General features: G+C 41.1%; 1 protein-coding gene across 2 annotated transcripts in view; it reads left to right on the forward strand.

Moving 5' to 3' along the window:
- The window catches only part of ptpn13 (protein tyrosine phosphatase non-receptor type 13), a 280,945-nt gene that overhangs the window by 68,450 nt on the left and 196,215 nt on the right, over window positions 1-16,280 (forward strand). For both annotated transcript variants that reach the window (XM_078543989.1, XM_078543998.1), the window contains exon 7: window positions 10,493-11,032. In XM_078543989.1, the coding sequence (XP_078400115.1) occupies window positions 10,493-11,032 (540 nt within the window). The remainder of the gene's footprint in view (window positions 1-10,492; window positions 11,033-16,280) is intronic.

A 16,280-nucleotide genomic window follows, 5' to 3' on the forward strand; every position in this document is an offset into this window, starting at 1 on the left:
CTTTAACAATCTGGAATGAACAGATGGGTTGAATTTATCCTGTTTTCCCATAGTGCAACTTACTTTCCACTGAGAAATTTAGAATATATATGCAATAGGCCTAAGTTGAGGCAGGTGAGGACCTCAGATGCAGGTCCTCTATTGATAGAGAAAGACAGCTTCATGTTTACACAAAGCCATGGTACTTGTATTATGTACACTGTGTGGCTTCTTAAATATGTTAAGAACATGGAATTGCACTATCTAAAGAAGTTAAATGCTGTGATTCATTACTCTGTCAAAGACAATGGTGAATATTTGAACAAGTATATAGTGTGAATTTATACCATGAAAGTTCTGCTGTTGAATATATTTTGAGGAGATCATTTGTTGCTTGAAGCTGATGTTATATTAGACTGCATTACTTGGTACTGTTGAGTACTGCTTGGTCTCCAATAAAATGAACAACCATTTTTTAACTATTTATGTGAATATCTTTGGTTAAAATAAAAATTGTATTTTTTCGATCTAAATGGTAATTGAGCATTTACATGTGGGTGTTGCTCTTGCATCAGTAGGATTAAGTGACGTGTGCACACTTGAAAGGAGCATTGCCTGAATTTCTAAGGAAGCCTGCTTTCATTGTTAATAAAATTAAATTAACTTGCTTTAGTAGCAGAGATGGAAAATGGGAAAAATAATGATATTGAGATGATCTAGAATTTGATAAAGCGTTTCTTCCCACTTACAATACGTTTAACTACATGCGAATTAATACAGTGAAATGTAACACATACTGTATTGTTGCTTGATCTTTTCTCAATTGTGTCATCTTAAGAAGAAAAACAGGAAATGATTCATAAGCCTGAGCAGTATGTAGAGGTGTTGAGCTATTATCTGTTAAAAGAATAAGTAATCTCATGCGGTAAATATATGAAAACAAAACACTGCAGATGGTGGAAATCGAAAATAGAGCAAAATGCTGGAAAGACTCAACAGCTTTCATGATGCAAAAGCCAGATGGAGTGGTAATGAGTAAAGAAACAAAAGATGTCTGCAAATGAGGTGTGAATGGCTGAATAGAAGCCATCTGAATGTAAATAAAATAATTAAGAAAGAAATGAAAGAAAAACCCGAACCAGCAAAATTTTTTTTAAGATAACACGAAGCAAGATGGGGCAGAGGTTATGATCTAAACTTGTTGAACTCAGTGTTGAGTTCAGAAGGCTGGAGCGTGGTGAGTCAAAAAATGAGGTGCTGTTCCTCGAGCTTGCATTGAGCTTTGTTGGATAACTAGGAGGTCGAGGACTGAAAAGCCAGAATGGAAGCAAGGTGGAGAATTAAAAAGACGGGTGGCAGGAAGCTCAGGGTCGGGCTTGTGGACTGAACGGAGGTGTTCTGCAAAGTGATAACCTACTCTGCATTTAGTTTCCCCTGTATAGTGGAGACCACGTGGTCAACAGCGAAAACAGCATACTAAATTGAAAGATGTACAATTAAATTGCTGCTTTGCGTGGAAGGAGTGTTTGTGGCTTTGGATAGTAAGAAGGGAGGAGGTAAAAGGGCAGGTCTTGCATCTCCTGTGCTTGCAAGGAAAGGTACCATAGAAAAGGGAGGAGGGTCTTGGGAATGACTGAGGAGTGGACCAGGATATCACAGGGAACAGTTCGCTTGGAATGTTGAAAGGGGAATGGAAGATGTCTTTGGTGGTTGCATCATGCAGGAGGTGGCAGACATGGCATAGGATGATCCTTTGAAAACAAGGGCTGGTAGGTTGGAAGGTGAGGGCAAGGGAAAACCTATAATGGTTCTGAGAGGGAAGGAGGTGTGAGAGCAGAAGTATGTGAAATAGACCGAACATGGTGAGGGACCCTGCCAACCATGGTAGGGGGAATCCTCGGTTGAGAAAGTAGAAAGACATATCAGAAGTGTTGATATGGCAAGTTCCATAGTCCAAACAGATTTGACGGAGACAGAGAAACCAGGAGAATGAAATTGAGTCCTTACCGGAAGCAGGGCGTGAGGAAGTGTAGTCAGGGTGGTTGTGGGAGCCCATGGGCTTGTACTCAATATTAGTTGATAAGGTATCCCCAGAATGAGACAAAGAAGTCAAGGAATGAAGGGAAGAGTCAGAGATGGACCAGGTGAGGGTGGAAATTGGAAACAAAGTCAGTGAAATTTTCTAGTTCAGGATGAGAGCAGGAAGCGATGCTAATAGTCATCAATGTGGTGGAAAAAGAGGTGAGGGAGGGCATTTGAGTAGGACTGGAACAAGGAATGTTCCACAGATCCCACAAAAGGGCAGACATAGCTAGGACCCATGTGGGTACCTTTAGCAGCAACTTTTGTTTGGGGGAAGTGAGTGGATTTGAACGTGATGTTGTTCAATGTGAGAACAAGTTCAGCCAGGTGGATGGGAACTGGTTAGTTTCTGCTTCAAGGAAAAAGTAAAGAACTCTCAGACGATCCTGATGGGAATATGAAGGTGCAGAGAGATTAGATGTCAATTGTGGAGAGGAAACAGTTAGTGCCAGGAAAGTGGAAACTGAAGTGATATAGGGCATCAGATGAGTCACAAATGTAAATAGGAAGAGACTGGACAGGGGGAGAAAAACTAAAGTCAAGATAGGGATAAATCAGTTCAGTGGGGCGTGAAGAGGCTGAAACAATGGGTCTGCAAGGGCAGTCCTGTTTATGGATTTTGAGAAGGAGGTAGAAGTGGGCTGTTGGGAGTTAGGTGGCTATGAAGTTGGAGGCCACTGGGGGGAAGATCTCTAGAAGAGATTGAGGTCAGTGATAGTCCTGGGTACAAATGCTTGATGTTCGGTTGTGGGGTCATGGTCCAGGAGGGAGGTAGGTAGGACAAAGTGTCAGGGAGTTGGTGTTTGGCCTCTGCTAGGTAGAGGTCAGTATGTCAGACAACAATGGCACCACCCTTGTCAGCAGTAATTATAGTTTGTCTGGGGCCTAATATAAGGGAGACATCCATGAAATTATGCCTTTCATGTTATTTTTTTAGAAGCAAAAGTAACTTGGATATCTGCTTCCCTCCTTTCCTCTGCTCCTCTCTTCAAGGTGGCTATTTATGCTAGGATATGGTTCCTAACACCCTTGTGTGGTGTAGGTTAGCAATCAGAAGAGGAAACCCAGTCTGTTTCATCAAGTTGCTCTATCCTGAGGCACTGAAACAAATCCCCCTTTTTATTCCCCTTTCTATCCCATTTTTTATCCTTTTTTCCCCCACCCCATCCCCTACAGCGCCATCTGTTACTTGTTCCATATTGTTCTTCCACATAATGCTACCGTTGTTCTGCTATTATCACATTCTTACCTTTATGCCACTATCAGCACCTTTTTTGGCACTAACCACTACCATTAACACTCCCTTCACCCTTTAGTTCATGACATCTTTGTCAATCCCTCCTTTGTCCCCACCTATCGCTGGCCTTCTATCCTGCTCCACCTGCCGCACACCCCTTAAACAGTATAAATTTCATCACATTTCTACATCTCTTCAGCTCTGAAGAAGGGTCATACGGACCCGAAACGTTAACTCTGTTTCTCTCTCCACAGATGTTGTCAGACCTGCTGAGTTTTTCCAGCATTTTCTGTTTTTGTTTCAGATTTCCACCATCTGCAGTATTTTGCTTTTATTACTGCAACAAATGGTCCTCCCACACATTGCTGCCACAATTAAGACCAGTTAATCCAGCCCAGGTTCACGTTTAAGGCCCGGATTTTCATGGAGCTATGAAGACTACGCAGTGCTTCCAATTTGGCATGCGGGACCTGGATGTGGGAGTCCCGCCCCCATTTCCAACAGATCCAGTTTTGCCGGTATGGGGAAGGGGATGGGTGTGATTAATGTAGGATCGAAACTGAAACACAGTAGAGTAATTTGAACTCAGCACTGAGTTCAAACAGATCCCTTTTTGGTTGTTGCAAGGGCCTTTAAAAATGCAAAAAAAAAAATAGGCTGCCGTTGTCGGTGAGCGTTTAAAAAACTCTATTCTAGCAGTTTCAATAGCTGTTTGTTGACATTTCCCTAAAGGCTCATGATGATTGCCTGGCTAATTTCCAAAGGGGCGGGGGAGGCTGGTTCTGAATTCACAATTTGCTTGACTGCTCAAAGAGGCTATTAAGGGATTGTCTTTGATGTACGATTAAGAATAGAAGCTTGTTTATCTTTATAAAAGAGTAACCACTGGACATTTCAAAGGTTTGAATGGTCCTTCATGATTGGAGGTTTTATTTTAATGTCATGAAGGCTGTATTACATTTTTAGAACTTAATTTTATTTTATCTCAACATGGCCCCTGAGAGTCCATGGTGGATACTGCGTGAGTTGGCATGGAGGGTATAAGGGTCAAGAGCGGTAGGTGGGTTGACATGTAGGCATGGAGGTGTCATGGGGAGTGGGTGTGAGGGTGATGGAGCGTGAAGGGTGAGGTCTTGAAGACTTAAAACATAATCAAACAATTGGAACAAAGACCTAGAGAATAGAGGTGGGTCATTTAAACAACCTGCCTCGGCACTTGGCTGCCCCTTTTTCCCTCTCTAATCTGGTGTACCCCATCCCCCCACCACTCCCCCAGAGCAAAGATCCCACCATTCGAGGGCCTTTCTACCGAAGCAAGTTTGGAGAGCTGGGAAATTTCCTGACTTGAGCAACCTTCCTTAGTCGTGAAATCCAGCCTAATTCTATACATTTGTGTGTTTTTGATTTTGGGAACTTTTAAACAAAGAATATATTGGAAATTTGTTTGTTTTCCCCTTTCTTGTTCTATTCCACACACCTTCATTTTCTTCCAGGGGTCAGCAGGGTGGCTGCAGTCGGTTGAGGCAATGGGATCTCTGATGTGTGTGGAAACTGCTTACAAATGTTTAATTAATTCGTCATTGGTTGCCATGTTACTTAATTGTGGAATAAACTGATCGGCATCTGTGGTGAGAACAGACAAGCTGATATTTCAGTTGCAGACCCTATATCAGAAATGAATGACAATCAGTAGCAGTAGCAATATCTTAACAATTCTGACAAAGGATTGTCACCTGGAATGCAACTTGCCTATTTGCTCCACAATGCGGTTTTTCCTGCATTTTTGTTTTTGGATTTCTAGCATCTATATACTTATCCTTTTTGTTTGTGGAATGAATTAGATTTTCCATGATTCCCTTTGTAGTGATCTCACTTAAACCCAAATGGTAAAAGTAAAAGAGAGGTACAAAAACATGAGCTCATATACCCAGGGTGCATTGCCCACCATGATTGTTGCAGAAATGCAAACAACTGCTGCTGAAGTTGCACATCTTTAACAGGTAAAGTTACTATTTAATACAGTATTTTCTGTGCCCCTGCTGTGCTCAGAAAATGGTGCCAATATACTTACCCATTTTATGGTAAGCTGTGCTATTCATCAAACTGCTCATCAGAAAATGCTAGTGCCTACTGTTCATTTACCTAGTTATCCCCCCCTGCACTGGCCAATATTTATCCTTCAATCAATATCACAGAAACAAATTATCTGGTCATTATCACATTGCTGTTTGTGGAACCCTGGTTGTGCACAGAATTATCTGCCATGTTTTCTACATTGCAACAGTGACTACACTTCAAATATACCTCATCGGCAGTAAAGTGCTTTAACTTTGGGTGGTTGTGAAAGGTGCTTTGTAAACACAAACCTTCTTTTCCTTTTCATGTAGCTCACAATTGTCCGAATTCTCTCTCTTTAACAGTTCTCCTCTCCAATCCATAATTTCATTCCGTCTGTCTCTATCTCCCACTCTTTCTCCCTCTATGTGTTTTTTGTTGTCTACGTATCTGTCTTTAGTCCACTGTTTCTGTCTCTCCTCACCATAGATATATGCTTTCCTTTATCTCAGAATGTCTCTTTATGATGTTCCTTTGCTGATATATTGAGGTTCCATGCTCTTACATTTAGCTAAGCATAGAAATGCAGCAAGGTGGGAGTCAACTTGCCATTTAAAGTTGAATGGCAGGATTAGGTATGAGTCAGGCTTTTTGAAAGATGATGCAACATGTGCAAGTGGGATGGGGATTGATGCACACACTTAATGACTGATGTGAAACAGTATTCTTTTAAAGATTCAACAAACCTAGCCTGAGAACGAGCTACTGTAAAGTGCTTGCAAAAAAAAAAGCACAGAATTGGAAGGGGTTGAGGGCTGGGATAATGAATGGGTCAAAGTACCAGGTGCTGAGAAGGTCTGTGGGTGGGCTGAAGGTTTGGAACCTCCATGGATGATCTGCAGTGTGACAGCACTTGGAGAGTGTTAGGGTGGCTGGAGCAGGGTGGCATGTGGTTTGCCAGGTGTCTGGAGTGAGGGGACTCTGGCAGGACTCCAAAGCAGTTGGATTGGGGAATTTAGGCAATAAATAGGGAAAAGGGAGGGTCCTGTAGGCTTTGGGATGAAGCATCAGAGTGCAGACCTGGAAATATGTGGACCTGTGAGTAAGAATGGCAGAGGGGGGGAAAAGTCCCCACCCTTCCCTATTGGCCTGACTCCTGAAAGAATTGGTAAACCTGGGTCTTCAGTTGTGAATATTCAAACTGGCAGTGATGGGCCATGCACATGCAGAGGTAACAAAAAGGCATTGAGATGCACAGAACTTGCAGATGCACAAAGCCAAAAAATATCAAGACAGATTTCCAGCAAGAAATCTCTCTACTTATCTGGGTGACTGCAGCTTCAAAAATATTCAACATAACCCATTGCAAGGCAGCCTAGTTGATTGGCACCTCATCCACCACCTTAAATATTAATTCCCTGCACCACCAATGTACTGTAGCTGCAGTGTGCACTATCTATAAGGATGCACTGCAGCAACTCGCCGAGGCTCCTCTGACAGCATCTTCAAAACTCTGACCTCTATCATCAAGAAGAACAGGGGTAGTATGGGAATGCCATCACCTGCAAGTTCCCCTCCAAGTCACATGCCATCCTAATTTGGAAATATATTGTCGTCTTGTCATCTTCAGTGTCCTGGAATTCCCTATCTAATAGCACTGTGTGTGCACCTACTCCACATGGACTTCAGAGGTTCAAGGTTTGCCACCACTTCTAAAGGACAATGAGGGCTGGACAATGATTGCTGGCTTTGTCCTTGATGCCCAGATCCATGAACAAATAAAGCAAAAACACAATTTTATGGGCAGATGAAAAGTTTTGATCTGAGGTCTAAGAATGTTGTTAGTCAGCTTTCTATTATATTCTATTTGAAGACTCAAACCAGCAAAGGGCTAATTTTTAACTGCACAGTAATAAATGCAAATATTCCAAACAATGCCATGTAGTGTTATTAAGTTGGGACACGGCTTGCAAGGAGGAATCATCAATGAAATTTAGCTGCTTACCAACATAGCATGATTTTTGCTTTATATTTATAACCTGTGTTCAAACATAAACTAGGATGTATACTGTGGAAACATAAAAAGATATAGCTGTACTGCTTATTGTTTGGGAGTTTCTTTGGTGCATTTCAATGTACTTAACACAAATGAAAAGTCACCTGACAATATTTTAACTAGTCAAATGGAGTTGTTTGTAAGGCGTTTTGTGAATGATCTTTGGAAATGCTGCTTTGATGTGAGGTTTTGCTGCTTCTATTTATTATACTATTATTATCTGTAGGATGCATTTATGTACTGCTTATGCATAGTAATCGATTCTGTCATTATCTTTATTGTGATATCAGTATCTTACTGATTAGTTTATCTTAAAATACATATTTAAATAAGCACAGCTGTGGAAAAATGTTACACTATAGAGGAATCTCTTGGAAAACAAACAAAATGAAAATCATGCAGGGGGTGTAGGACGAAAAGGAATGAAGATTTCCCATAAGATATTGAATGGGGCTACAAGTTTAAACAGTTATGTAAGATTAGTACTGGTCAGAACAATTAGCTATCCTATTGAGATGAACAACAGAGGAAGTTAGGAATTGTAGTTTGATATATTGCTGTCTGTTGAGAAGTTTGCTGCTTTACTTGTACTTATACATACACACAGGCTCTGTTTTTCAAACATATCCCACATTAATGAAGTTGGTGACATATATTAACTATTCTGCTTCTAAAACAAATTGCATAATTATTTAAGCTATTGTGGAACAAAAATAAAGTAATGTAATCATGTAAGGAAAGCAACATCCAGAAAACAAGTACCGGTAAATGCACGTTACAGCTTCAAAGTGAGTGAAGTACAATAGCTACAAAGGTTGGCATTAACTTGAGACCTTGCATGTCAAATTTTAGTATGCTACTGAATTCGACAAGTTGAAAGCTGAGCTTATGGTAGACCTTTCCCTGCAAGAAAGCATGAAGAACTTTTTTGGATTTTGGAAATAGGCTGAATGAAGGTGAAAGCCATTTCTTGGTATTCCTTAGCTGTGGACATAAGGAGATTATGGAATTTCATCATACCTCTGATGTAAATATCATCACTCATTTAGGCAAAGGACCTATGATAAATTTGCTGCGTATCTTCCTATCCATTCCTCTAGAATGAGAATGCAAATTTGTCAGTTTAAGTCTGGCATCAATGATCCTGCTTTGAAGTTGTACAAGACTGGATCTCAAGCTATAACAATTCTGCTAAAATGATACATCACTTCATTTTTAAAAGTTATTAAGTAAGTGACCATATATAAAGGCATCTGATATAAAGACCTAGAGCTTAGACATTTAGTGAATATTTCTGGGGAGGCTGAATTAAGGGGGATATGAGTCTGCAAATAAATACAATCTACAAAACCACCGTTGTACTTCTTTATGATTTATAGTTCGAAACATTCTGCATTTACAAAGTTTTCTGTGGAACCCTGTATACAGTCCCTTGCTGTATGAGAATGCAGAGTTGACAAGCTGTAGTCATGGAGAACAATAGGAACTTGCAGCATTGAAGACTATACTTACAGTCAATAGTCACTGGCCTTGAGCTTCCATTCTCCTCCTCAAGTCTTTTAAATATTGATGTAAATAACAGTTTAGAGCACCAAGGTTCAGACAGAAGGACAAATGTCACTTATAAGAAAGTTTACTTAGGACACGTAATATCAAAACTCGATGAATTTTTCTCATAAGTTGCTGCCTTAGAGCTTAATGACAACAAAGTGGTTCTTTGTAATGCAATATTGTTAAAGTGAATTGTTTCGGCTATTTATGAATGAGGAAGAATGAGGCAGTTTCAGGGACAACTTCTTACTTCAAAAATCCAATATACTGAGAGGCGCTGAAGTTTTAATACAGTTAACCTGATGACACCAATTTGGAATGTCTAGTTCGGGATTTGAGGTGTACATCTTTGTCCAGCTAAGTGCCCATTTTGAAAGTAGCTGTTTTTAAATTCATCAGAATGGGAACAATATTATAGAAAAGTAAAGAACATTTTACATCTTTTTTGCTTTTACAATATTGGCCAGGATATTGTAGTCAGCAATGAATGGCGCAGCTTGCCATTCATTACATTTACAGTTGCCCAGACTTTTAATGGGCTTTAGCATGGCAGCTTATGAAACAGTGCAGTACCTTCTGCAGGAGATCTGGGACCTGTGAACATGGTGTACAACAGTCTTTCCCCTAACTGATCAGATTGAAGAATCCTTACTGGGGCAGTCAGAGTCTAAATTAGGAAGTGTAAGTTAGAATATTTAATTCAATGTAAAATCATGCACAGCAAGTAAATTAAAGAGATAAAAAGAAAGACTGGTTTGTGAAAGAGGGAAAGTTTTAAAAAAAAACTCCAGCAATAATTAAAATATGAAGAAATGAGACACAACACTTCTAAAAGTAAATTTTCAGTGCTAGAGAGGAAGTTTGGAAGTACTTGTGAATTATCACACCTTTAAAAAAAAATCACTTATGCTTGCGTGGACAAGCCCTAAGTAACTTCATCTGGCATAATTAGTGGATACCTAGTGGATGAGCACCACAACTTCACATCCTTCATGAGCTCAAAGGCTTAATGTCTCATTGGGATAACCAGGAGAAAGCTTTTGGAGAAGCAGGGCAATTCGGACCGCAGCTTCCTGGTTTCTTTGCTTAACTGAGCGTATACCGATGTCTGAAATTGCTTTTCAGTTCACTGTTTGACAATGATGAGTGATGACAGTCTCGCCATTATTCTTACCACAAATTCTACACTGTCGAATTCTTGAAGAAAATTCTATATTTGGCATTACTAGGCACGTTAGTGAAAACATGTCATTTCCTGATTACATTTGTCAGGAAAATTATAATGTAAAGTGACTTTAGGAGAACTCATTAAAAATAAAAAATAGTGGAAATCCACAGCCAGCATCTGGAAGCACAAAATGAGTTAACATTTTAGATTTTAAAAAAAATGTAGTTGCTATTTATATCAAACATTTTTATTGGTATGACCGATGTCTAGCATTCATGGGTGCTCATCTCTGCTAAGAAAACATCTGTCCAGCCATATTCTCATAATGTGTACATACAATTTCATGTTTTATTTATTTTTGCAGAACGAAGTACAGCTACCAAGGCAACGGAAAAATACAAAGCACAATTCTTTGAGCAGGCCTCACTGAATCGAGGGCTTAGTAAATCTATGGGGTTCTTGGCGATTACTGACAGGACGTCAGATTTGGACTCTTACCACACTGCCTCTGGACATGAAGATACAGTAGATCTGTATGACAAGCCTCAATCTAGACCTAACTGTTTGAATAGGAAATCAAATTCCAGTGGAGATCCTGTTCATAGGAAGCCCTGGACCTCCACAGTTGATCTAGGTTTTTACGGTAGGAAAATGATATCACCTGGGGATAATAATCATCAAGGCAGCTTTTGTCCACAGGGGAAGGGCAGGCAGATTAAGAACATCATCCAAACCAGAGAGGCTAAGTATACAGACTTTGGGCAAGTTCCAGCTTCAATAGGTCTTCAAAAATCTCACCAGACGTCGGAACTTTATATCTCATCTGCCCTCTCAGGGGCTTATGAAAGGATTAAAGAACGGCAGAAGAAATTGCAAGTTCTGAGAGAAGCAATGGACATGGATGGTAAGCACTATATATATATATATATATTCTTTTACATATTATCATACTAAGATTTAAGAGAGTAACAAATGTAGAGATTGTGATTGTGGAAAGAAAGTGTTTGATATTGATATAGTGGGCTGATGGATATATATGTGCATATTTTATATATATATATATATAAAATATATATCGTCGCGAAACACGTTTTCAGCCGACTGCTCCACCCATCAATGGTGGGCCGTGTTTCCCGCTGCCGCATGTCGGTAACTTCAGTGTAATACATCTGCATATCATTATAAGCCCAGCTCACTGGAATCGTACCTCCATGTTGGATCAACCAAACCATACTGGGAAGTACAGGGGTGGCTTTTCAACAGCTGCAGGGCTAGGGCTTGTTTGGGGAACGGGGAGAAGTGGCCAAGGGCAAGGTAAGAGGCTGCAGGGCTAGGGCATTACTGGGGAAGGGGGTATCCCAGGGTGTGTATGGGGACACATATTGATTTGTTCAAGTGGCCTCAAGAGGGTGAGGGCTGAGGAGGCAGTCTCCAGAGGAGATGAGGCCAAATGGAGATTTGAAGGTGTGTCTGAGAGAGTGTGGTGATGTCCCTTGAGCTGGCAGTGAGTTAGATGAATATGTGATGGGCTTGTGAGTGTAAAAGTTTAGAGTAATGAGATCGTTGCCTTACCCTAGTGTCACAGAGGAGATTATTCATCCTCTTTCTGCACTGGATGGCCAACCTCTTCTGTGCAGAGTTGGCACTGGCCACCTCTGCCACCGCCTCTGAAGCCGGAATGGTGACACTGATGGGCCTCCTGCGGCCAGAGTGGGGGTAGAGGGCATCGTGGCGGGCTCCAACAGTGTCCAGGAAGCGTCCCAGGGATGCATCACAGATTTGGGGGATGCAGTCTTCTTGCTTTTCAGGACCATGTCTTCTCTGCAGCAGTCCTGGGCTGGAAGCACTGAGAGGTGCGCGCCCAGCTGTACTTTATATATGGTGCTCGGCGTGAGGGAACAGGGAGGTGATGGAGTGGCAGGCGAATGAGACCCTGCTCGCCATCGAAGCGGCGTCTTTCCGGGGAATGCATGATTAATGAGGAGGGATTGGGACGATACGGCATGAAAAGCCACCATTTCGGTTGCCGGGCACAACGTTCGTTTTCTTACCCACCACCGCACTTATGGCGGAATCGCCCCAAATTTGTACTAAGTCCTTGATAATAATCTTTCCCCAATGATAGGCAGGAGAGGACCTACGGTAGGGGGTTAAAAACATAAATATAGGAAACGTGTTCCCTTAGCCAGTGGTTATCGCAGTGGCTGAATGTCCTGCCATGGTGAAGTGAGACACTTCATTAACGAATTCAAATTGGATTCCCACTATGCAATTGGAAGCCCAGTTTAAAATTCACCTGCTCTCCGGGTGCTCTAGGGGTCAGCAAATCCGGTAGTGAAACAGAGCAAACCTTCAGCACCCCACCTGCCAATTGCATCCTCCCCTCATGCCACCAACACCGCTTAGCATGATCACTGCCCCCCCACTCCAGCCCCAGTGTTCTTTTCCTGTCTATATCTTCCTCTCGCTCCAGACCTAATGACTTCTCTTACACCCACTCCCTTGCCCTCTGGGTTGGTGATGGCCACCAGATACAACTACAGACAGCAGCAACTGCTTGGAGTGCAGTGGGGAGAGGGCTGGAGAGTTAGGAATGGAGGTGTAGGGGTTGTAGTCTCTTAATCTGCTGAGGGGTGAGTGCTCTTAAATTGGAAGGCTTGAGAGTGGGAGACAAGAGAAGGAATGGCATGGACAGGGGTAAATTAAGAAAAGTTATTTCCACTGATGGGTGAATGTGGAACCACAGCATGGAAAATGAGGATTAGCACTGGAAGAAACAAAGGGGAAAGGAGGAAGAAAGTTCTTGAACTGAGAACTGAAGTATTAGACCATGGGATACTTCACATGTGGATATTGAGGTAGAGACTACAACTAAATTTTCCAAGGTAATGGGATAAATACTTGAAAAGGAGAAATATAAAAAGATAAAAGCAAAATACTGCGGATGCTGGAAATCTGAAACAAAAACGGAAAATGCTGGAAAAACTCAGCAGGTCTGACAGCATCTGTGGAGAGGGAAAAACAAAGTTAACATTTTGAGTCTGTGTGGCTCTCTTTCAGAGCTGAAGAGAAGTGTAAGTGTGATTAAATTTATACTGTTAAAGGGGGGTGGGGCAGGTGGAGCTGGATAGAAGGTCAGCGATAGATGAGGTCAAAGGAGGGATTGACAAAGATGTCATGAATGGAATTCACTGGAATATAAAAAAGACCTAGGGTTACAGAGAAGTTAAATCCCCTAAAAGTGACGTCAGATTGGGATCTTAATATTATCGGCCCTTGTTATGATCTCGAGGGAGACCATTAACTTTTTAAAAAAAATTTGAACTCCCAGTTATTACCTGAAAGAACTACACCATAAAGTTTCACGTTTTAAACAAAAGCTTTTACTGTACAAGAAATAAACAAAGCAACTGCTAATACCATAATACCATACTTCATAAGCCCCTGTTCTTTAAACCTGAAAATCTCTCAGACCACTTCCTGTTCTGTTTTACTTCCACAGAAGAGCTCCCCTAAACTTTCCAGGATCTTGAGTGTCCTTCCACTCCTTGGACTAATCCAAGGTGTGCCACAAGTTTTAAGGATTCATTTTAACTCTTCAGTTTCCCAGTTTGGCACTTAAGACTTCCAGAGCTCGCTCTCTCTGCGAGGACCCTATATGTTGACAACTGTAGACATCTTGTCTCTACTAAGACTTTGAAAGGGACCACCTATTATTTGATGTTTTCACACCTCCGACTCCAACTCTAATCCCTTTATGTAAACATGAGCCATCCTTTGAATTGCAATTACTCATAAATTTCCCACTATGACTTCTAATGTTCGCTCTCTTTGCGAGGATTCTACCCCCAGTCTCTTCCACTAGCTTTACCAAGCAGATTTGACAATTTTAGTTCCTCGTGAACTTTTCATCCTGAGCATCGGCCCCACTCGCAATTCTGCTTAGTGATTCTAGATCGTGAACACCCTTGGTTTCTAATGGCCCCTATGCTGCTGCTTCTGGCTGCCAGCAAATACACCACTGTTTTCTCAGTCTTCCAAGCTGACTAAACTTTTCTGACAGAAAAACACGGATAAACCCAAAACAAAAGACTGAAATCTATCCCCATGGCAATGTGGCACAGCTGGGATGTCACAGATAGAGATTTCAGTTAATTAACTGCAATTTCCAAACTTGTCCTTTGACCTGAAAAGTATATCTTCCCTTGTTTACCCTTTGCCTTCAGCCTTTCTTTGCCCTGGGACTCATATATTAATTTGAACCCCATATGAAGACAACTGTAGACATCTCATCTCTACCAAGACTTAGAAAGTGACCACCTATTGTTTGTTTGCTTTCACACCTCCAACTCGAATCCCTTTATGTAAACATGGACCATTCTTTGAATTGCTATTACCCTAGGCTTTGTTTACCAATTTCTCAAACCTAGGTTTTTGTCCATTTATCTTGCATTTAAAAAATCAATTATCCTGAAACTAAAAGTTACATTTCCACAACATATTGAATCATGAAATTAGACATTTTCACAACACCCTGTTCCATGTTTCATGCATGTGGGTTTGAAGATTAATGGGGAACCAGTACAAATTCGCTCCCATATCCATGTCAGCTCTAAGAACTGCCTGCTTCCACCTCCGTAACACTGCTCTACCTCAGCTCATCTTTGTAGCTCCGTACTTGACTATTGCAATGCACTCCTACCTTCTGTAAACTTGAGGTCATCCAATCATTTGCTGCTTGTGTCCTTATTTGCACCAAGTTCTGTTCACCCACCACCCTTGTGCTTGCTGACTACATTGACTCACAGTAAAGCAACGCCACGATTTTAAAATTCTCAACCTTGCTTTCAAATCCCCCTATGACCTTGCCCCTCCCTATCTCTGTAATCTCCTGCAGCTTCACAACCATCTGAGATATCTGGACTCCTCTAATTCTGGCCTCTTGAGCACCTCAATCACTCTGCCTTTGGTGGCCATGCCTTCAGCTGCCCAAGCCTTAAGGCCTGGATTTCCTTCCTGAACCGTCTCCACCTTTCTTCCCTTAAGACGTTCCTTAAAATCTACCTCTTAGACCAAGCTTTTGGTCATCTGGTCTAATATCTCTTTAAGTGACTAAGTGCCAAATTTTGCTTTATGATGTTCCTTTGAAGTGCATTGGGCCATTTTATTTAGTTAAAGGGTGCTATATAAATACAAGTTGTAAAAGTAGCATCGACTGGGGAGCAGCACAGTGTGTTTGGGCTACAGTTTCATAGTGAATATCAGAAAGGATTACCACAGGTTGCAAGTAGGCTAACAAGGCATTTATACCTTTTACTACCAGTTACACACAGACTGTCAGTGAGTTATTGCATTACTGTTGGTCATAGTGGAATTTGAATGTTACCACTTCATTATCAGTTATCAATGCAATATCAGGGAGTTACCATTAGACATTGGTGGAATCAAAGTTTCTTCCACCTCTTGTTTCCGCTCTGCGGGTTGCTCCCTCACCTTTGGATTCACCACCCCAGTTTTCCCTATTCACAGATGGCCTTCTGATTCTTTGAACTAGTTGCGCAAAACCATAAGCAAAGATTCTTAACTATTATATAAGGTAAATGAAATAATATTTGTTGAAGTCATGTGATCAGATGTCACATGGCCAGAATGTCATTGGCCAAACCTGCAGGAATGTTTCCCACCAGAATTAATGATCCTAGGTTTAGGGACAATTTTTGCATCAATGACAAATATTCAGCATATGAGAAATAAGGTAAATACCTGCTAGCTGAAGTCCTGTATGACAAAATAAACTTATTTGACAAAGTACTTTTTGCCTGCTTTTATTATCCTTTGTTACAATCCCAGAACCCCAAAATTTGGTATGATTCCAGATGAGACCCCCAGATTTTGTCATGATCCGGTTAGGAACCAGTAACTTTTTTTTGTTAATGTAGACAAAATTTGAAATCACAGTTACTCACTAAGGGAATAAATTCACAAGATTCAACAATTTAAAAAAAAAGAAACTTTACTAGAGTCAGCAAAGTAAATGGTTAATACTATCTATTTTATACTTTGACGTACAGAAGTAACATGAAGTAAGCATGAATTAACAGGCAAACTGTAGTCAAACACACCACAAGCTGCACATTAAATGGCACATGCAA

The sequence above is a fragment of the Cetorhinus maximus genome, chromosome 1, assembly GCF_964194155.1.
Source record: "Cetorhinus maximus chromosome 1, sCetMax3.hap1.1, whole genome shotgun sequence".
Lineage (NCBI taxonomy): Eukaryota > Metazoa > Chordata > Chondrichthyes > Lamniformes > Cetorhinidae > Cetorhinus > Cetorhinus maximus.